The 23,640-nt window shown below is 41.7% G+C and overlaps 1 protein-coding gene across 13 annotated transcripts in view; it reads right to left on the bottom strand.

The window, feature by feature from the left end:
- LIMCH1 (LIM and calponin homology domains 1) overlaps positions 1–23,640 on the bottom strand; it is a 104,133-nt gene that overhangs the window by 60,694 nt on the left and 19,799 nt on the right. For 7 of the 13 annotated variants that reach the window (XR_003095564.1, XR_003095565.1, XM_025211420.1 and 4 more), the window contains 7 exons: positions 21,553–21,805; positions 20,320–20,595; positions 8,956–9,240; positions 7,121–7,375; positions 4,435–4,779; positions 3,334–3,648; positions 2,503–2,832 (listed from right to left, as the gene is read on the bottom strand). Coding sequence is in view for 11 of the 13 variants with exons in the window: in XM_025211420.1 (XP_025067205.1) it covers positions 2,503–2,832; positions 3,334–3,648; positions 4,435–4,779; positions 7,121–7,375; positions 8,956–9,240; positions 20,320–20,595; positions 21,553–21,805 (2,059 nt within the window). In the remaining 2 variants the exon portion in view is untranslated. The remainder of the gene's footprint in view (positions 1–2,502; positions 2,833–3,333; positions 3,649–4,434; positions 4,780–7,120; positions 7,376–8,955; positions 9,241–20,319; positions 20,596–21,552; positions 21,806–23,640) is intronic. The other 6 variants (XM_025211424.1, XM_025211425.1, XM_025211416.1 and 3 more) reach the window with 5 other exon arrangements.

Below are 23,640 nucleotides of genomic sequence, written 5' to 3'. Positions count from 1 at the left end.
ATCCCCCCCCCCCGCCTGCCTCCTGCCAGCTTTCAGAGAGGAAGCCGCAGGCTTATAATAATTGTTTTTCAGAGGGGCCCTGTGGGCCAGATAGAATGGCCTGGTGGGCCAAATCTGGCCTGCAGGCTGTATTTTGCATGCGTCGGACTAGAAAGTAACAAGTAGGTACACATCTGCAAACTAAGGAGTTAAGGGCATAAACAATTCAATTTAGATATTTAATTGTTTCTTTTTCAGTTCTTGTGCTCTAGCCAGAAGATGTAATCTATTCTAGCTTCAGTTCTTCTGGTCTCAAACCACTACACAATCCCACTGCAAACAGCAGGGGCAGATCTAGGATTTTGTAAAGCAAGATGAAGCATGCTACCCCTCAGACTATGGTAGAAAATGAGGGTGAGGTGCAAGTGGAGCCAGAGGGGGACCCTGGGTGTGGAGGGCAGGGCAGGGAACAGGTGCAGGAAAGGGATGCTGATCCTTCATGTAACTACTCCCTGCCCAGTTCCCAGTATCTCCTGCCAGCCCTGGGGCTCCAGTTGCATGGAAGGGCTGCATAGTGTGCTGGGTTTGGCACACTAATGCAGACACCCCACTCACCCCGCTCCCGGCAACAAGCAAACTTTTCTTCTCCTAACAAAGTCTGCAGTACATGGGGACAGAACTTGGGAAATGGGAACCATCTACTGATGCAGTGATTTTTTCTTCTCTTGTATACTTATCCTTCCTTTTTCATGTGCAAGCTCTGCTTTTTTTTACCACTGCCCAGGAGCTGAACTGCAAATCTCTTCAGAATTCAGTTTTGGGTCACACTTGATCAGACAGGAGAGAAAACTATTGTCCAGTCTCCATCCTTTCCATGCAGCCTTGCCCATCTGGAGCCACTTCTCCAATCTTAATTAGGCTCCAATCCCAATTACAGGAGAACCAACCCTAGACCCTCTTCTCTTTGGTACCTGATACCAAGCCATCTCATTTATTATCTATCCTTCTCTAATCAGTGGACACAGTAATCTCATTCCTAATTCCCTAGCACCTAAAAAAAACACTTTCCCAAAATGTGCTCAAGTAATTAATTGTAATTTAACTGGAGACAATTATTACTGAACCCCACCCCCCCAACTCTACCCCCAGCCTTTCCAACCCACTCCACTCACTTGTCCACCTGGTTTTTAAAATTCTTGCCTGTACCTCTAGTTTCTCTACCAAAAAGGCCATCACTAAAATGGCTACTACAGAGCCTCCTGACTCCTTGCCCAGCAAGCTTGGAGCCAGGATAAGAACAGACAAAACTAGTAGTCCCTTTTGGGGCAAAGAGAGAGATACTACTGCATTGGGTAGGTTAGACAAGCAGTGTACTGGACCAGTAACAAGCCAGGGATGTGCAACCCCTATGTAGTTAACTAATGATGGTGCTGTCTGATTTTATGGAAGAGAGCAAAAGTTTGGAAGCTAATGGGAGCAAGGGGAGAGATATTCAGGGAGTCCCTGGAAAGCTGTCTCCCCCCAGGGGGAGGTTGCACTGTTCTGAGATTCCAAAGATACAGACGACTCCAGCATTACAGCAACAAGCACAGGAAAAAGAATATTTGCTTCCAAGAGCCAGTCAAAACCCCAAGAGAATTCCAAAGCAGATTAACCAGCTAGCCCACCTGCAGTCAGGAAAGGTCTTGCCTTACCAGGGAGAGAGCTGAGGTTCAGAAATGCTTATTAATTATTATTTTTAATCTCTTACTACCCCAGATTCTAGTGTTCCAGTTCCAAATAATGGCCATCATTAGACTGTTATTTCCAAATAATTTATACCTGGGCCATCCAACTCCTAGGCAGCCAGAGGCTTCACACTGTGCTGGCACACCAATAAAAGCTACAGCCTGCCACACCCTGCGCGCTGCACAACAGCTCCCTTGCACACTACGCAGGCTCCCCCGCCCCCTGCATACTGCATGTGTCCCCTGCTGCACTGCATTGTGCAAGCAAACTGGGCCACAGGCCCTACCGGCAGCAAGGGTTTCACTGTGCTGTACAGCTTCAGAGGAAGAAACCTGAGGAAAGGAAGTGCAGCCCAGAGACCCCCATCTACTGTTGCACCTGCAGTGATGGGGTGGGAGGAGGAGGGGAAGGAGGAACCTGGAGGAAACACTAATTAACACCTTGTGGGCTGCATGCAGCCTACAGGCCACCAGTTGGACAGCCCTGACCTATACTACACTCCTAGATTACAGCAATCACCACACTGGACCTGAGACAGTTCCAGTTGCTTTAAAGGAAAATTCAAGGACACTGGGTAAGTATAAGAACAGTCAACCTATAAGGTAAATTTTTAGGCAAAGGGAGCCAACATACAAGGCTTTCTGTTCTTTCCATTTCTTTTGATTTTCTAATAAATCCTATCTAATGAACCTGGGGAAATGATATGACAACACATGTCAGCCAACTGTGAGACCTACCTCCAATGTGCAAATACAAGGAGGAAAGGAACTAGCGGTACAGAATGGACTTGCTTACCTCTTCACTTTCCTTTCAGTCTTTACAGATTCCTTAGTTGTGCCCTGGCTATTCTGCTGCTTTGAAAATGGAACTGGAAGGAACTGGTTAGCACTCGGTCCAGCACGCTTTAGAAAAGCCCCGGTTCTTCTGGCCATCATGTCATCTTTCTCAGGGTCTGGAAATTTCACTTTGTGTTCTGTTCCACCACTAATAGGATCATGATATTTCAGCTTCACATGGCTCTCTTCTCTTGTTACAGTACAGCCCATAGGGACAGGTGAAAGTGTTCCATGACAATGTTCAGTTGTGTAATTCAAGGGCAAACTGCTGCTGAGGCAATTTTGGGCACTATTATTCAGAAAACAATTGAAAAATGATGGAAAACTAACATCTGTAGCAGCAGCAGCAGAACAGGAACTGCGTACAAGAGGCTTCTATGCTGAATAGCACAATACATGTTGCACTTTTAAGCAGGCAAGGGGTTATATTTTTATGCCCTTTGCTTGTATGCAAGTAATTACTCATTCAGAAGCCTGCATAAAATATGGAGAAAGATATGGACTGCAAAAAAACCCCCCCAGAGATGGAAGGCCACGTTCATGCTAAATGGTATTAGCAATTCAAGATTCTTATGTATCATGAAAGAAACAAGCTGTTTCATGGTCATAGGATACACTCTGGTAAGTAATTTCATGAACTGAACACATGCTGCTTGAATATTAGAATGAGTAAAATGCATCTTTTAGGGGGTTTTTTGTTTTTAAGTAAGGCGATGTTACAGACTGACACACTTAGCACTACACACAAAGCAGGCGCAAAGCTCTCAGTTGCTGGCTTTCATTCTCTGACCTTTCTGCTTTCTGCAGAGTCTTCAAATCTTCCTTATGAGCTACCTTCTTTTGCTGCTGCAGCGAGTGATGACCCATTGATGTGGGAGGACTGTGTATACGAATTGGACTAGAATGCCTCTGAAAAGCTCCCATCCTTCTAACCATCATATCATCTCTCTCAGTTTCTGGCAAACTCCCATCAAGCTCTTCCTCATTGCTTTCATGCCTTTCACTCAATCTGCATAGAGTTTGCTTCTGAGGGATGACACAAGCAGCTGAGACAGATGATGGGGTTCCGCTGCAATATTCATCTGTACCTGACTTTGCTACCTCACTAGTAAAAACGAGATTGAGAGTAGGGGGAAGAGGAACAATAAAAACATTCTCAGATAAAATGAAACAGAAGAAAGAGGTAAAGAGGGAGATGCATTTTGTTTTGATATCTTTTTCCAAACATTTCCAAATATCTAAACATAGCTGAACATAGCTGAATAATTTGCTAATTATATCAACTAGCAACAGTTGCTATGACAACAGACTCGAGGGTTAGATAATCTAAAGGCAAAAATAAAGCAAAATGTAAGTTCTGGTCAATATTTCTGATTTATCAACATTATAAATCTTTTCTAGTTTAAACAAACAAACAAAGGTCTGAGTATCAGTACAGCTTGATTTTTAACATGCGCGCTTCAAAAGATTTCTGAAATGAAAATAATTTAACTGGCAGTCTTCAAGAGAAAAAGAAAAATAATCCGTATTGCCAGAAACCTCAGTGAGAGTTGCTCTATGACTTCAGATGCACAAGTACCATACTACGCAAAGCTCGTGGAATGCAAGAAAACAGAAGATTGGCTAACAGCTAAGATACGCAGTGGAACTAGTGATTCCACTACTAATCAGAAATTCCAGTGTGAGTTTTCAAAATAAACTTGCACAATATTGCTATGCACGATCTTAAATCTCTTAGACACTATGAAGCCATCAGATAAATTCTGAATAAGATGATATGCATAGATAGCTCTTAACTACATTCTGCAATGTACCCCATGCAAGTCAGCATCCTGTGACGAAAGGCTTCATCTCACACTCAATAATCTGTTTCCTAAATAACACAAAATACCTGGGATCATTTTGTGGCCTAGATACTTCAGCAGTATGTCCAATGGACTTCTGGTTGCAGACTGTAGCTGATGGAGATGATTCAGTCCAAATCTCAGCTGTAGCACTTTCCCTCCCAGTTTCCTCTTCTGATTCATCACTGGCTGCAGCTCTAGCAATGCTGAGCTTCTCCCATTTCTGTTGATCAATCTCAGTCACTGGCCCAAAGTGCACAAACCTCTGCTTAGGGCTAGAAGCCTTTTTGTAAGCTCTGGCTTTGCAGGTAGCAAAATCATCACGAACAGCTGTTTCTGCTGCAATTTTAGCTGATGATTCAGGATCAGGGGGACATACAAGGTCTTCTTTACTAGTCATCATCAGAAACAAAAGAATCAAAGGAAATTAGAAAGAAAACAAAAACCAAGACCACAGCAAACACTTCACCAACAAGACAAAGACTTACATTTTTAAATCAAGGAAGTACAGATATCTTACTGCATGTCAGGAGTACCAATGAGAAGGCAGGGTAGATATTCACCTTTATTGACTAACTAACTAAGACACTTGTATAGAGCACAAGCTTTCATGAACCCAAGTTCACTTCAGAAGCACCAATGTTATTCTATGTAGATAAAAGCAGTGCCTTGTCCAGTGAGAGTAGCTGGAAGGCAACAGGTATCATCATTCTTTCAAGAAAACTTTGGGGAGCATGATGAAGTGAAGTTTATGATACACACAGACACAGCTCTTCCAATGAACAAGCTATGGTTGCACTTGGGTAACTATGTCCACCTAAATAGTGTAGAGGGGCAGGCAATTATTTTGAGCAGGGGACCACTTACTGAGTTTTGGCAAGCCATCGAGGGCCACATGACAGGCAGCCCAGGGCAGATTAATATTAATTTTCTAAGTTTTTTAGGGGCCCTGTGAGCCGGATAGAATGGCCTGATGGGCCACATCCAGCCACTGGGCCACATTTTGCCCACCCCTGGTATACAGTCACTATATAGTAGATGGCCACATAATGACTGCTTTGTATATGGAAACAGGGGCTGCTCTTCTCTTCAAAACATCCATCCAAAAGCAGAGACATAATAAGCAGTTTCTGTGCCCTGGGCAGCTACAGTAGCTGGGGCAGTGGATGTACACTGGCAGCAATGGTGGCCATCAATCTTGCATCCCCTCATACCTGCTCACCCACCTCTTGTTACACCACTGCCCACGTGTTACCCTGAAATACAGGGAACAGAGAGGCAAGGGATAGAACATGGACTATAAACTTTGTCAAATTTTAGGGTAGAAATTAACACGGAGACTTAACTGAAACTCAGATTATGAACACATGGTCATTTGTAGTGCTAAAGGTATAACTCTATAGGGGTGTTCACACAGCACAGCCCCATGGCTAGATTGCTACAAAGTCTTCGCAAAGGTTCACTCTCCAGCCAGAGTATGATAGGGGCTATTCCTTTGCAGGCCCCGCCCCCCCCCCACACACACAGACACCCGGAGAATTTTTGTGGCAGATCCACTATTTTTGTGATGCTACAAATGGAACGAATGTCCACATACTCACTTTTTGCTAGCGCTAGGGCTTAGTAGCACTACAAACATAGTATGCGTCCATACCATCAGAATCCCAACCTTGCTGTAAAAGTACGAGTTCCCAATTGAATCTAGAATACTACTTAGGCAGGCTTTCATAGTTTCAATTTGGAAAAAGTTAAAATCTTGTGAATGAGATAGCAAGATATGAGAAAGGCAAGGATTTCTTAGCGTGCTCTCTTTTATTGGACAAACTACATAGTTGGAATAAAGTTAGACAAGCTTTCAAATATAAGGTATTCTTCCTCAGTTTACTTAACTCTATCCCAACTACAAATATGGTCCAATAAAATATATCACCCTAAAAAAAATCCTTGCCTCTCGCATAAATGTCTAGACCATCATGGCTACAACATCACTCTTACACTGCCAAGGTATGAGGCACATCATATTCAAACCTTGACCACAGCATACGGTTGAGGCTTGGATGTCTACTTTGAAGCATACCTCTAGTATTTGACAAGCAGTAGTACAAGACTCTACTGTTATCTCTGCGACCAAGGAACAATTTGTTCAGTGGCCTAATTAGGACTGAAATCTCACAATAACTACTTTAATCTATGAAAAATATCTGCACAGGAAAGTACATTCCATTAGAAAATTGTGAGGTCCCTTTCTACCCTACTTTCCCATGATCCTAGAGCCTGCTCCAAAGTAGGCAAGTGAGGCATTCATATCACTTGCATCTTGAATTGCCTACGTATTTTAGAGCTTGTCTTCATAAGGAAATTCCGCAAGAATTGCTCTTCTGCCCTATGCACATGTCTTTGAGCAGTTTATCTTAGCCTACTTCAGAGCAATGTATTTCCAAACTGTCAAAAAGGCATTTTCTTATTCTTCACTCTGATTGTTCAAACAGGGACTTAACACAGCAGAACTACAGCTCTTTAAATGCACACTCTAGCTTATTTTCAACCATTTCCCTGCATAAACACACCTTTAGTTAAGTGCTTTCCCTAATTCTGCATATACACATCTGTTTTTGAATGTTCAACACTAGCTGAAAACACAGGTTGAAACAATGGCATATTCAAGATAAGAGAGACTCAAATAAAATTAACATATTTTCCATGCTGCTATTCGACCCATAGAAAAGAACATACCTGGTCTCTCCTGACGTTTTCAGTCTGTCCCATGTCTCCAAATCAGCTTGTGTTATAGAGGCTTTAATAAACGTTGGAGACTCTTGCTGCTGAGAAAGGTTACTCTGAGTTTTCCGTTTAGTCAGGTCATCTCTCTGAATATCAGGCATTTTCACCTGCTCTTCTTCCTCTGACTCATTGTCCTTACATTGCAGGAATAGGTTCTGTTTACGTGTCACAATTTGGCTCGCTGGTGTCATATGTATCTGGTTTCCTCTAATTTTATGCACATTCCAAAACAGCAAGAGAAGCCATTTTGAGGAAGTAGACAATGATAAATGGAGTGTCAATAATGGAAGTTCAGAGCATAAAAACACTAACTGAAATGATGACTAAAGTAGACAGCTTATTTATTTTTTTAGGCAAACGTGGAATCAGTTGAATCTGGGACTGTTTCATCCAGGCTATTCTGTGGACACACTGCATGATTATAGCTTCTAGCTTTTCCCAGAAAATCTGCAGTTACTACAAAGATATTTTGTACAGTAATGAGATTTCCTTTATGTGGTTACAGTACCCAATTCCCATTTTATGTTTCTAAGCATACCAGGGCTTATTTTTTTTCTTTTAACTAGTACTAACATCTATAACCTTTGCAAGATTCCAAGTCTTTGTATCCAATGCTCTATGCTCTCCAGATATCCTTCCAAAATGTTACTTACATGCTGAACTGATCTCTGTAAGTGGTAACAGACTGTATTGTTACTGACTAGAAGGCACATTTTATGCGACTGAAAACAACAAACTACTAGAGATTATTAACAGTGCGAACACCTTTGGTAGACATTTTCTTACTAGACTCTCCAGCTACTACCTGTACTAATTCAAATTTAGGACTAAATACCAATATGGAAGTTGAGTATAAATATATGCAAATGAAAAGATGATAGTATACACACCATATCTATGTATCCATAATGGCTTCACAGTGTACCATGAAATAAAACAGATATACATGTGTTCTGCAGAAGATGACTGTCTAACGGAAACTGATATAGCACGCTTAGCTTTTTTTAAAACAGAATATGTAGAATTAGAATATGTGGAAAATTATTAGGTTTGAGCCAGTCAGGCTATTTTCTGTCTATCCATTCCTAAAATAATGTTAAACAATGTTTACTATTCTAATATTATCAAAGCCTAAGTTGGTCTGTCTGTCTGCCTGTCCATAATGCTTTATTCGCACTCTGACTGGCTGATGGAAACAGCCAATCAAAGTGCTCCAAGTGTGGGGAGTGCCACCATGATTCCGAAGCTGCACTGAGGAGCAGACAGAGGGTGGGGGAGCCAATGGGCAATTGGCTAGTTTGTTAGATGGGCTCAACCTTCCTTAGTTCAGAGGGTACAGCACAAACATAACCAGTGGCAGAATTGGGACTTTAATACTTTTTTTTTTTTTTTTTTTAAACACAAAGACAGCAAGATAAAAAAAAAAAATCACATATAATAAAAATGGCCTTAAGACATAAATTCTAAATTTACTTATCACTATTTATGTTGTCCATTGGTAGATTTCTCTTGGCTCCAACAATGAAAGTAAGTAATTTATTTCCTTTTGTTTATATTTAGTTCCTACCTAATTTCATTTTCTGGTTCTCATATACTGTAGATAGCAAACACAGAAGAGGTTTTGGTTTTGTTTTGTTTTTTTAATAAACATTACACTTGCATTGATTTTATTGATGCTTATATTTCCCTGCCCCATTATTGAAGTTGTGGGCCAAATTTGTCACAGTTAACAAGCAATTTCAAATAGGATTAATTGCTACAATAGAGAGAAGGTAGTATGTGCACACCTTGCATATTCCTGTTTTTTCTTCTGAGATGACTTTTTAGCATCTTCCAGTTTACCTTTATCTTTATTGGTATACGGTCCATATAAAAACTGATTAAAGGGCACTGTAAGCTTGGGCTGATTCATTCTTGCTCTCCGAGCAGCAAAGTCATCTTTTTCTAGGTCAGGAAGTCTGCACATCATTTCATCTTCTGATCCAGAATCCTTCCCTTGCATCATGAAGGGGTTTTCTTTGCGAAGGATGATGTCTGGGGTAGTTTCACTATCTTCGCATGTTGGTTTTTGACTAGTACAGAGCAAAGTTAAATGGAGTTCCAGATATAAATGGGGAAAGGAAAAAGTGCCACCACATCTCCAGGCTGTAAGTGATGTTAGTCAAAATGTGCTCCAGGCTGCTGTTAGTTTAGATAAGGCCGGCCTTTATTTATTTAGGGCATAATCCTGCAAGCCCTCCATGAGAGGGACTCTCACTGAAGTCAAGTGGAGTTCCAAAAAATGGACAGGTAGCAAGACTGGGACTTTATTTAATTTAGCTATGGTCAGAAAAGCAGAAAACACAGGCTTCAAGTTATACAATCAGCCATCTGTAAGTGGTAACATTGAAATATTATTTTCAGGCACTTTAGGTGAAACAAAGGCATTAGCACAAAACTACCAAGCTGGTTTCTTGTCAAATATTGTAGACACTCTAGACACCTAAAATTAATCACTGCTCCCTCAGTGGTACTATCCATTATCCTGCACACTGGACAACCATTCAAGTTCCCTATTTTCCCCACTTCACTGTGGTTTTCCCCAGATAAGCAAGAACCAGACAACCGTTTTGGAAAATAAGCTAGAAATAACATTCTTCCTTTCTCATTGGGGCTAATTAACCTGGTGGTGTGCCACATTAAGTCAAACATATTACTTCTCAGGTAGCTTGTTCAGCTTTTGCTCAGTTGTCTCTGTATGGCACTGCATTTTTCTGTGCAGATGTACCCTATATAACAGCACTGAGACATGGCAGTATCTTTTAGTTGTTCCTGACCACCAAGGCCTTTGACCACCAAGGAAGAAAAGACCATCAGTGTGGGTGTATCCAGGATTTTGAAAAGGGGGCACAGATATATAACACAGCACATTTTTGTCCAGTTGAAGAGATTTGACAAGCTTTGCTAATACGATAGTGGTCCAGCACTGTATTATTCAGTTCAAAATCAAATCTCTAATTTGCTTCATTTGCTTCGTATATAAAGTTTGCTTCATATATAAAGTTTTTAAAAAATACAACTAAACAAAAAACAGTCAAAAACAATTGTGTCATTAGTCCTGTAGTCATTCTAGTTGCATGGACATGTCTTCAGATTCATAAAACAAAATCTAGCTCTCTTCAACATTTTGACAGTTCCTCCAATACTTCACTGTCAGTCATTTCTATACTTGAGTTAATAGTACCACATCTGAGTTAAGTTTTTTAGCCAGAGCTAAAAACAGTCTGTGGGGCTCAGAAATAGAAGAGAAACATTTCCAGGAATGGTTAACAGACAACAACATTACAGAAGAAAGGATAATTTGAATAGTGGAACATCACAACCATAAAAAAGAATAGAGGGTTAATAAACCTGGTGGAATGAAGTCGATGACTCCCTCAGAACTGCCTGCACAGGAAGTTAGGGTGGAGCAGGAATCAAAGGGGGATGCATCTGCACCACTTTACCCCACCATGGATCCATCTCTTACCATCATCATCAATATTACCTCTTGCGATGGCTGAACATTATGGCAATAAGACTTTTGACAACTGGACACCAGAAATTTTATTTTATTTTAATTTTGTAATGTATACAGTATTCTATTTAGAAAAGTGGTCCATACCACAGACAGGCAGGCAAAGCAAAAATCACAGATCTCATTTCTTATCTAACCCAAAATTTTACTGTTACTATTAATTTTTAGGAAAATTAGGGGAAAAAGATGGCTATTCAACCTGTCAATATAGTAATTCGTGTTCTTGTATGTAATGCACAATGTACATTAGAAAAAATGGTAACATAAAATGCTCAGGCATAAAGAAAACTATCAGAATAGCTAACCAGTACATGCATTTCTCCTCTAATTTAAAAATCACTAAAGTTAGAAATTTTCATAGCAATTTTTAAACATTTTACAAGTCTTCTGTTGTCTTGGGAAGTCTGCTGCTTGCCCAGAGCCCAGATCCGAGATGTCATGTAGGGATTACCAAGACTCATCCAGCCCTGTGACTACTACCCCATGCTGCTCATCCATGTGGGCACAAATGATACTGCCAGGGGATACCCTGAGTGGATCAAAAGTGACTACAGGGCTCTGGGTGCAAAGGTGAAGGGGTCTGGGGCTCAGGTCACGTTCTCTTCGATCCTTCTAGGCAAGGGATGGGGCCAGGCAGGCATGAACAGGTGCATCCTGCGGATCAATACCTGGCTGCGCAGGTGGTGTTTCCAGCAGGGATACAGGCTTCTTCAACCATGGGATGTTGTTCCAAGAAGGATTTCTAGGAAGAGATGGGATCCAACTGATGAAGAGAGGAAACAGCATCTTTGCAGATAGGCTCACTAACCTAGTGAGGAGGGCTTTAAAACTGAGTTCACTGGGTGACAGAGACCAAAGCCCTGAGGTAAATGGGAAAGTGGGAAACCTAGAGGAAAAGCGAGTAGGACAGGGCAATAGGGGAGGTGTTCTCATACTTCCTGAGAAATCAGGGCAATCGACTAGCTACCTCAGGTGCCTGTACACAAATGCATTGAGCCTGGGAAACAAGCAGGAAGAACTGCAAGTCCTTGCACAGTCACGACACTGTGACATGACTGGAATAACAGAAACTTGGTGGGACAGCTTGCATAACTGGAGTACTGTCGTAGCTGAGTTTAAACTGTTCAGGAAGAACAGGCAGGGAAGAAGAGGAGGAGGAGGAGGAGGAGTTGCACTTTATGTAAAAGAACCATACGATTGTTCTGAGCTCCAGTATGAAAAGGTAGATAGGTCTGTTGAAAGTCTCTGGGTTAAGGTTAGAGGGGAGAGCAACAAGAGTGATGTTGTGGTGGGTGTCTGCCATAGACCACCAGACCAGGAGGAAGTGGTAGATGAGGCTTTCTGCAAATAGCTAGTGGAAGTTTCCCAATCACAAGCCCTGGTTCTCACAGGGGACTTCAATCATCTGCTGAGAGGGTAATACAGCAGGGTACAGGCAATCTAGGAAGTTTCTGGAGAGTGTTGGGGACAACTTCCTGGTGCAAGTGCTGGAGTGGCCAACTAGGGGCCATACTTTTCTTGACCTGCTGCTTACGAACAGGGTAGAATTGGTGGGGGGATGTAGTAGTGGATGGCAACTTGGGCAACAGTAACCACGAGATGATTGAGTTCAGGATCCTGAGAAAAGGAAGGATGGAGAGCAGCAGACTAAGGACCCAGAAAAGCAGACTTCAACTTGCTGGGGGAACTCAAGGGCAGGATCCCTTGAAAAGCCAGTCTGAGGGGGAGAGGAGTCCAGGAGAGCTGGCTGTACTTTAAAGTACAGGCTGGATGAATGGACTGTAAGGTGGATAGCAAACTGGATAGAGCATTGGGTTCAGATGGTAGTTATCAATGGCTTGATGTCTAGTTGGCAACCGGTATCAAGTGGAGTGTCCCAGGGTCAGTCCTGGGGCCGGTTTTGTTCAATGTCTTCATCAACGACTTGAAAGATGGCATAGAGTGCACCATCAGCAAGTTTGCAGATGACACCAAGCTAGGGGGACTAGTAGATACACTGGAGGGGAGGGCTAGGATTCACAGCAACCTAGACAAATTGGAAGACTGGCCAAATGAAATCTCATGAGGTACAACAAGGACAAGTGCAAAGTCCTGCATTTAGGACAGAACAATCGCATGCACCAGTACAGGTTGGGGGCTGGCTGGCTGGGCAGCAGCTCTGTAGAAAAGGACCTGGGGGTTACAGTGGACAATAAGCTGAATAGGAGCCAACAGTGTGCCCTTGTTGCAAAGAAAGCTAATGGTATACTGGGCTGCATCAGCAGGATTGTGGCTAGCAGATCAAGGGAAGTGATTATTCCCCTCTGTTCAGCACTGGTGAGGCCACATCTGGAGTACTGTGTTCAGTTTTGGGCCCCTCACTACAGAAAGGATGTGAACAAATTGGAGAGAGTCCAGCAGAGGGCAATACAAATGAGGAGGAGGCTGGGGCACATGACTTATGAGGACAGGCTGAGGGAACTGGGCTTATTTAGTCTAGAGAACAGGAGACTGAAAGGGGATTTAATAGAAGCCCTCACCTACTTGAAGAGGGATTCAAAAGAGGATTGAGCTAGACTGTTCCCAGTGGTGGCAGATGACAGAACAAGGAGCAATGGTCTCAAGTTGCAGCAAGGGAAGTTTAGGTTAGATATTATGAAGAATTTTCTCACTAGGAGAAACAGTAAAACCCTGGAACAGTTACCCAGAGAGGTGGTGGGATCTCCATCCTTGGAGACCCAAGGAGACCCAGCTAAACAAAGCTTTTGCTGGGATGATCTAGTTGGGGATGGTCCTGCTTTGAGCAGGAGGTTGGACTAGATGACCTCCTGAGGTCCCTTCCAACCCCAATTGTTGATGATTCCATGATGATGAGCTTGCAAGACACTCTTGACTGCCTACTATCCATGGCTCCAGCCACCCTTGCAGCAAAACTTCTGAGTCCTGAGCTAGATTTTTTAAACGAAGTTACAGAAGAAAGTTTCTGGCAGGCCAGACAGCAGAACTGAAAAACCAACTGGGCATGCATCTGAGCACAGTAGAACAGTTAAAAACTGCCTCTTCCCCAGAGACACTACTGGGTGTTTGAGCCTCATGCAGTTGTTTCTCTGTTTATTTGGTGTTTATGAGTAGAGACAGCTCCAACAATTGTATCAATATTAAAGGAGGAGATTCAACTGTTATATTCACATGAGCCTATGCTTACACTCAGGTTAATTCAGGGCCAAATTTGGGGCTTGTACCAATAGACCAGTAGCTCTGCCTCCCTTTTTCAAGTGCATTTGTCCATCCCCGCAGATGTTCCCAAGTTAGTCAACTTAAAAACAAAGCAAAACAAAGCCTCAAAGGTAGCTACATCACCAATATCTCTGAAGGCTGGAGTTGGAGTTTCCATCTGAGCTATAGAAAATGTTAGCACTCCAGTTTCTATGTTTACTAGAACATCAGTGACAACTAGAACAGCAGCTGTAGACAGCTATATGTTTTGTGCTTTGTACTGCTTCATGTTTCTAACCTCTCTAGCAGTACATGGTCAGATCCATCAGTTCCTGCTCAGCTAAACCTCCCACTGACTTGCCTAGTGCGAGCAGTGAACAAGACCTACAGGTTCTGGCCTACAGTCAATAATTTAAAATGGCAGGAAGAGTGTTTTCTGGCTTACAAGTATCATAATAATGCTGTTTATAAAAGAGTCAGTAATGCAGGGCAGTCATATTTAGGTTGGAAGTCCTCACACACTTACAAAACTGTGATGTGCTTGGAATAATAGAGACTTGGCGGGACAGGTTGCATGACTGGAGCACTTCTCATAGATGGGCATAAACTGTTCAGGAAGGACAGGCAGGGGAGAAGAGGAGGAGGTGCTCTTTATGTAAAAGAGCTGAATGATTGCTCAGAGGTACAGTATGAAGGTGGAGACAGGCCTATTGAAAAATCTGTGTTAAGGTCAGAGGGGAGAGCAAGAAGGGAGATGTCATGGTGGGTGTCTGCTATAGACCATCAGACCAGGAGGATGGGGTGGGCGAGGCTTTCTGTCAGCAGCTAGTAGAAGTATCCTGATCACAGGCTCTTGTTTTCATGGGAGACTTCAACCACCCTGACATCTGCTGGGAGGGAAATACAGCAGTGCCAGGCAACCTAAGAAATTTTTGGAGAGTAGTGGAGACAACTTCCTGGTGGCAAGTGTCAGAGAGGCCAACTAGGGGCTGCACAACTTGATCTACTGCTCAGAAAGAGGGAAGAATTGGTGGTGAATGTAGAAGTGGATGGCAACTTGGGCAGCAGCGACCATGAGATGATTTGAGTTTGGGATTCTGAGGAAAGGAAGGAAGGAGAGCAGCAGACTAAGGACCCCCGGACTTCAGAAAAGCAAACTAACTCGCTCAGGGAACCGATGCACAGGATCTCCTGGGAGGCCAGTCTGAGAGGGAAAGGAGTCCAGTAGAGCTGGTTGTACTTTAAAGAAACCTTACTGAGGGCACAGAAATTAATCATCCTGACATACAGAAAGGCTAGTAAGCATGGCAGAAAACCATTTTGGCTTAGCAGGGAACTCTTCAACGAGTGATAAAAAAAACTCTTCAATGGCGTGATAAAACACAAAAAGGAAGCTTAGAAGAAGAAACTTGGACAAACTGCTAAGGAGGAGTATAAGAGTATTGCTCGAACATGCAGGGATGGTAAAAGAAAGACCAAAGCACAATTGGAGTTGCAGCTAGCAAGGGATGTGAAGGGTAACAAGAAGGGCTTCTACAAGTATGTCTACAACAAGAGGAAGATCAGGGAAAAGTGTGGGTCCCTTACAGAATGTAGGAAGGCAACCTGGTAACACGCAATGCAAAAAACACTGAAGTACTCAACGCGCTTTTTACCTCGGTCCACAGAGGCAAGGTCAGCTCTCAGACTACTGCACCTGGCAACACAAGGGGGAGGGGGAGGGGGGAGTTAGCAGCCAACAGGTGCAAAATAACAGGTTATGGACTATTTAGAAAAGCTGGATGTGTACAAGTCTATGGGGTCAGGTGTAATGCACCCAAGGGTGCTGAGGAAGTTGGCTAATGTGATTGCAGAGCCACTGGCCATTATCTTTGATAACTTGTGGCAATCAGGTGAGGTCCCAGACAATTGGGAAAGGGCAAATACAGTGACCATCTCTAAGAAAGTGAAGGAGGATGATCCAGGGAACTACAGACCAGACCAGACCAGTCAGCCTCACTTCAGTCCCTGGAAAAATGGAGCAAATCCTCAAGGAACCCATTTCTAAACACTTGGAGGAGAAGAAAGTGATTTGCATGGATTCACTGGAACAGGTTACCCAGAAAGGTTGTACAATCTCCACCCTTAGAGGTTTTTAAGGACCGGGATAGACAAAGCCTTGGCTGGGATGATATAGTTGGGCGTGGTCCTGCTTTGAGCAAGGGTTGGACTAGATGACCTCCTGAGGTCACTTCCAACCCTAATTTTCTATGAATCTATTAATTTTGTCCTAAACAGGTCTACTAAGTCGCTCAATTCTAATTTACTATGGTTACCAACAGTGCACTATGTCCAAATCCAACTTTTGTAATTTGTGTCATTGTAAGGGAAAGATATCAGCCAAGAATGAGTCCTTCATGGAGAAATCTTCACTTTTTCCTTAATTATGTTCTAAAACTTATCTTGTTTCTCAGAGGGATATGCTTATGTATTAGTATATGTCTTTAAAGATTGACAGACTATAGAAGAAAACACCATGTGTAGGGCAGTATCAGACAAGTATTAAGAAAGAGATATCACTCTGAAGAGACAAATTCTTACTCTATACTTCTCTTCTAACTTTACAGGGAAAAACCAGAGCTGGAAAATACTGCTCCAAATTAGGCGGGAGGATGAGCATTTGAAGGGGGATTAAGTGCAATTAACATCACCCATACTGCATCAGCTTTTTCTGCTATCACACTATATTACAAGCTAGTAATTCTGAAATCATTTTAAAATTCTGAGGTAACTGACACTTTTGGTTAATCACATCATACTAAAAGTCCCTTTTTAAAATGCTCATATCTTTTTTTTTTTAATTCATACAGTTAATGTTATATTACCTGTAAATACACTATAAACCCTGTACTTCTAAGTAATTATTCAGTTGGTTGAAATCACCTGTTAGGTTCGTGTCTTAATAGTACCATTTAAGCTTAACAACAACAAATTTTCTGGTTTTGAGCAGGCTTTCTTTGACAAGTCAGAACTATGGAGTTATGGCCTCCAGAGATTTAAAAGGCCATGCAAAACTAGACTAATTATGGGATCACTCAATTTTAATGAAGGTCATTGACCAAGCGATCACTTTCCAATCAGCTTTTAGTTTAATTTTATATAAAAGCAGCATATGGTATTTAGATTTGAAACAGAGAGAGTAAGCATTTTGTTCTTTTTATGAGTCACTCTCAGGCCCCTGGAAGCCATTACACTCAAGATGTGATTAACCAGGTAACCATGTCTTAAGTAATAACCCAGCCACATGTTCATGCAGTTAATGGCGTCATAAAACAAGGAATAAACCACAAAGTTATTACACAAAACATATGCAATAACTTTGTGGCTGGTTCCCACAGCGCCTTAAACCGAACATGAGGCCAGCACCAATCAGCTAATTTGGGTTAGTCTTAGGAACACACCAGAGCCTTGAAGGGCTCTAATGCACTCTGCTGATCAGGGCTCCCGGCTTTGGGAGTGCACCTAAGTCCTTCAAGAGTTGGGGGCAGGCCTGTGGTTGGGAATGCCAGTCAGCTGACCAATGCTCCTAAATGTAAAAGAATTCCACTAACACCTTTCTATCAGAACACAGCTTAGCTCCCCTCCCATTCTTCACCTCTAGTCAGGATGCCTTAAAAAAAAAAATCAGGTCCCTGATCTGAAGATTTAACACTGTAAAAAGACAGATACATAAGAGTATAAGATGCAAGTGAAGTGGCTAAGGTGATAGACCACATCTTGATATAATTTATAATTATGTTATGTCCTAGGCTGTATGGAAACCCTGAACAAGTAATGCACAAGCATGTGCTTAAGTGACCACTGGACTGGGGTTGCAAAATTCTTCAGCTTTGCAGTAACTGACCTTTACACCCAACAGTTAAATTGGGTCTTCTAGGGATCTGAATAGCAAAAAAGATGCAGGGCCACCAGACTGGCACTGGCAAAAAACAGAACACTGACAGCTGTGGGAGAACAGCAGTGACTGACACCATGGTGCAGCAGTGGGGAAAGGAAAGAAAATCAGAATAAGCAAGTTAAGGAAGTAAAGTTACACGGAGCCATGATTATCAGGAGAAGCAGCTAGAACTTATTGTGGAGGAGGAAGGGGAGCCAATGAAGGGATTTAAAAGTGAGATAACAGATAACCAGTGGGCAAGAATATGACAAAGATGCGATTCCCCTCACCTGTGGCCCTAGGTCTTTTCCCCCCTTATAGCTGTCTAGTTCCCTTCCCCGTTTCCTTTCTCTCGTTCACGCATGTAGCAACTCAATTCCCCCTAGAGACATCAGACACTTCCCCTGCCTCACCAGGCCCAAAAGTCTTTTTGCTCAATCTCAGGGGCCAAGCTACTAGAGAGGCTGGGCTTCTCCTGTTTAGCCTGGCTCTTGACCTCAGCTGTTGAGCTGAGGCAAAGCATCATTAGTTGCTCTGAAACCCTCTGCTTCCATCTGCAGAAGTTGCACCTGGTTGGCAAATCAAGGATCTCCTGCTGAGAGCAGGGAGGAGAATCCCTTGTAAGTGCTGTTCTCTTTCCTCCTGCCAAGGTAGAACAAAACTCTTCTTAAAAGGAGAAGACCAGACTCCCTTTTGGGCCATATGCTTGCCCACATCTGGATCTGTCTTGGAGATTAAGTCATTAAATTAAAACAGGATTGGAGCAAAGGGCCAACAGCCAAAGGTTGAGAGCATCCTCCAAAACTGTGCATGCTATAAATATTGTTTGTTACACCTTGGATTGCCAAACATAATACTATTGGCTAAGACAGTCTTGGAACCAAAATGTGCTTGCACTATTATCCTTCTGGTTTATGAACTACTGACCGGCTAGCAATTAACCAAGCCAGGATGGGATTGTGCTTTATGATTGATAGCATATTCTTTTTATTAGTATTTTGGCTAATCTCCTAGGGTAACACTAAATTGAACATTACTTTGTAGAGTACAGCACTGCTTTGTATGCATTGTTTATGATGTGTCTCACTTTATAAAAAATGAATTAGTTTGTTATTGCTTGTAATATAAGATATTCTGAGAGAAACAAAATAAAAGAGGAAGAGGAAAAATGTATACGAAAAAGCAAATCAGGCTATTTTGATTGGACTTGGTGACTGCACATAGCATATAAGCTTCATTAAAACTATCTATATTGATATTGATATAGATATATATCTAGAGAGAAAGAAGTTTAATTCTGATCTTAGTTTCCATCTTTAAGCATTGTATAAACAACAACAACAACAACAACAACAAGTGAAATGCACACAAAAATATATATAAAATAAATGCGTGCATTTCATGTGTGCTTTCATTATGGTTGTTATTATTTATATAACACTTAGAGATGCAAACTAATATCAGGTCCAACAAAGCTACATTCTGTATGTACGTTTTGCTGGCACCCCTTTCTATAATTTATAGATTTAATTCATACCGAAGTTTTTTTGTTAGTGCTTGTTTGAGATTATGATGATACTGAATACTTTCCAGATGTTCCAAAAGTTGAGGTGCTGGGGGTGTAGGTTTAGACATTTACCATGTCAATCTTTCATAAAAGACTAAGCTTTCATCATACTCCCTAAAGTTTTGCTCAATAAGAAAGCCGCATGATGAATAGCTAGTTTTCATGAGGGTCTCACATAAGTGCAACTAAAACACCTGGAACAAGCTTCATATGAAATTAAATTTCTATATTATTAAGGCTTTCAAATAAAGAAAAGGAAATAACTGACATGAACAGAAACTATAAACAAGTAATGCAGGTAACAAGGTGAAAAAATATGGCCATTCCATACTTAGATCAGTCAAATCACAATTAGTGAACTATACCCATGTGCTTTAATTGGTGCACGTGTTAACAAGCAGTGCATTTTTATAGTTCCTGTCTTTAAAGTTAAATACAGCCTTCAGTAAAACTCCTAACAATACGAAAAACCTCAAATATAAATGTAATTCAGCCACTTGCTCCTGAAGTATTCCATCACTAAGGTATATCAAGAATTTCTTGAACCCTTGTCCCAAACAGGCATAATGTAGTAGCAGAACTGTTTTTTATCAAATGGAAGCTTGCAAGACTTCTTGGTAGTCTATTTCCATCCTACAGTAGTACAATCTACTTAGTTAATACAATTAATTTAGTAGCCTATAGGTTTGCAATGCATTACTGCCATACCACAAGCCTTTTCACGCTTAGACCTTTTCTGAAGTCCTGTAAGTTGTGCTGCTTGTAAGTTGCAAATGAAATAGCAGAAAGTGCAAGTGCTTAGCACAACACATTTTTGTTATATGGCATGAACTAATGTCAGAATGAGAAAAACCGCACACACTAGCAAACTGCATAAAATGTGAAGCGTGCACAACATTCCACACTGTCGGGCTAACCTGCCATAGCGCTGAGCTGCTGACATGACTTTAATGCCAACTTGTTCAAGCCGCCTTAGCTTTCTGATCTCCTCTGAATCTTTCCCCTTGAATTTGCGTGTTTCTTTGGCACTACCTGAAGGAAACTGACCTATAAGGTGGTCTTTGTTTTGAGTCAAATCTACTTGAGTTTTATTGGGGTTTGTCCTGGCAGTCATGCAGCCATGCACTTGCTCCTCTTCAAGTGGTCTTGATGCCTCATTTTGTTGTTCTTCTATCATTTCAGGGTGGGTTTTACTAGTGAGTTACACAAGGTAGTTTACTGTACAGGACACTGCTACTTTTTTTTACTTTACAAATATTTATAAATGCTATAAGAGAATAATAATGCTATCTAGTGCAAGATTCTCCGAAGGCAAATCAAAACAAAACATCTGTTGGTTAGAACAATATGTGAAATATGAGAATGTATGCTAAAAATTCACCAATGCACAATAGATTAATTAACTCATTGACATATGTTACCAGTGCACAACAGATTCATTCATCAAAGATGAAACAGCTCATGAAAACTGTAACTCGGGGCATCCATAACAATATCAGAGAAGCAAACGTATGTTAATACGAGTGATTGTAGCATTAAATAAATCACTTGTATCAAATACCACAGCTGTAAGCGGTGCGTACTGTGACACTGAATAATTCACAGGTAACACGTCATCACAAATGAACAACAATTATCTAAGTTCTGTCACTACATGCATATCTACTTGTGTCATTATTCTTCAATTGTTTTGCTTTATTATTACAGGCAACCAAACAGTCTAGTCCCGTGATGCTCAACCTATGGCCCGTGAACTGGATCCAGCCCCCAAAGTGACTGGATCTGGCCTTCAGCCTGGGGGATCAGTAGCAAGCAGCTTGGTCCAAAGCGTCTCCTTCCCTGGTCTGCATCATGTCACTGATCCTCTCCATATCTCTTTTTCAACCTCTGCCCCTCCCCCCCTCCCTCCCCACAAACACTGGCAGCCACATCCCTGCCTCATCTCTCTGTCTCCACTGCCCCCACCAGAAATGGTCAACAGTGCAGCCAGGTTGCAAGAACTCAGACTGCTTCTCCACAAGGTTGAGCTGCACTGGTCTATTCTAAGGAATAGATTTCACCCAATTTATACAGTACTATGTGCTACGAAGGAACATGACTGGTTAAATGTTAAAAAGGATAATCATTTAACAAGATGGACAAAGTCTTACCTGAAAGGCCTCTCTCCTCCTAGGGGTGAAGTAGCAGTACTCCAACTTTTCCGGTATTCTTCTCGTTCAGCTTTCTTTTTCCGAAGAGGAGCTGGTATATAGGCAGTCTGGTTACTCTTATTCGGGAGGTACTGGTTAAAAGGCACAGCTGATTTAGGTTCACCATACGATGTCCGTCTTGCAGACATATCATCTTTTTTCACATCTGGCATCTTCCGGTGTGGCAAATCAGATTCAGAGTCGCTTCCTCTCCCTGTTGAAAAACAGTGCAGGGAGGGGGGATGTTATTTTTTACATAGCAAAAACACCCCTACTGTAAAATGCAATAGTATTTCAGTAGTAGATTGAAATAATATAGTTGGCAATTCTGTATTTACACAGAATATTGGGAAATTTCACTAGGAAACTATTATTTTACGTACAGTTTTTTAAATCAGAGAAAACAAGAACTGATGATAGCTAATTATGTCTGGAGTTATAGTCATATTTTAAAATCAGTCTGGCAAAAGTACTGGCCACAATCTCAATATCAACAGCAAATAAATCTATTCCAGCAGTCCAGCATCCTACTGTAGGCATCCAAAGAAACCAGACTTCAGAAAAAGGTCACAGTAAGTTCTTTTTTCGAGAAACCTTCCCTTTGAAGAGTTGCAAAGCACAATAGGTCAGATAACACCAGGATCTCCAGTGACACAAAACAGCTGCATAAACCCAGAATCAAGCTTACCTGACTGGACCTCAACTGACTGCTACTTAGAAGCAAGGGTAGGCATCAGATGGAACATGCCAGTGAATCAGTGCATAACTTAAGGTGTTATCTAGAGGGTAGTAACACACTGGGTTTTAGAGGGCTACTTGCATGTACACTGATGTAGCAGATGTTGCTACAGGGAGCTATGATACTTCCTCTTGGAATTATATCATATCAACTGAAGTGCCACAACCTAGACATGGTTTTGGATAGGTATAAACTACTAATGGTTTCTGCTCAGAACTTCCATTAGCTAAACAGGATTTAGGGGGATAGATTGGAATGACAAGGTTTCATGAATATTTTTGGTGAAGAATGGAAAAGACGACAGTGAGAAACAAATCAAGAAATTCAGAGGATAACAGAAACAGCAATTTTCAGCAGAATTGGGTAAACACCGGTAAATAAAAGTCACCAATACACACTACTGATATTCATAAGCTGTCTTTAAAAACACATTCACAGACTGGGTTGAAAACAGTTTCAGACACAGGCAAGCAAGTTTTATTGGCAAGAATCTTCCTAGAAAACAAAAGCATCGTAAATACCAGCACAAAATTACTTCTAAGAATGCGCAGTAGAAGTGCTTTCATATACATTTGGAAAGGATATTTCATATTCTATCAACACATTTTTACAAAAATACAAATGTTTACAAGTTATTTGTGAACAGAAAGTGACTCTTGTTTATAAAGGTTAGGCCTCCCAAATAGGATACAATTAAAAAAACCCAACAAACCACATGATTTAAAGAACCTAGTGTACCAGGCAAGCTATGTTCACATAATCTAGCTGAGCAACAGGAAACAACAAACAATGTGAAAAAAGAAAATCAGGAGGATCTTGTGGATAATTTGAACAGAAAAGAGGGCTAAATATGTCAGGAATGTTAATTTGCAAAGAATAATTCAATCCACTGCAAAGCTCAGCATGTCTTCTTGGAGATGGTGAAGAAGGGGAAAGAGAACAGCAAGAGGAATATTGGACAGACATACTACTGAAAAAGAGCTAAAGCAGCTAAATTCATAACTTCGTTTTTCAGGAATTTTGCACTGGGCTGTTTTCAGTTATTAAATTTTCTACCTGCAAATGTGGGTAACAAGGTATGATTAGTTACTACACAGTTATACACGTGTAGACATGACCTGGGAGCAAACTTACTCCCAGCACAGCCCTGTCCCTAGGGGGCCTGAGGCTAGCCCCAGGGCTCTGGGCTGGGAGCCTCTCCTGCCCCAGTGCGCTGCTCGTGCTGCGCGCCCCCCCCTGCCTCAGGCTTTAAAAGTCTGCAGGCACTCAGAGCCCTAAGGCACACCAGCAGGGAGCCTGAGGCCACTCCA

This window comes from Alligator sinensis, unplaced genomic scaffold, assembly GCF_000455745.1.
Source record: "Alligator sinensis unplaced genomic scaffold, ASM45574v1 scaffold58_2, whole genome shotgun sequence".
Taxonomy (NCBI): Eukaryota; Metazoa; Chordata; order Crocodylia; family Alligatoridae; genus Alligator; species Alligator sinensis.
Note: the sequence above shows the minus strand (reverse complement) of the source record. Positions and strands in the feature narration are given on the sequence as shown.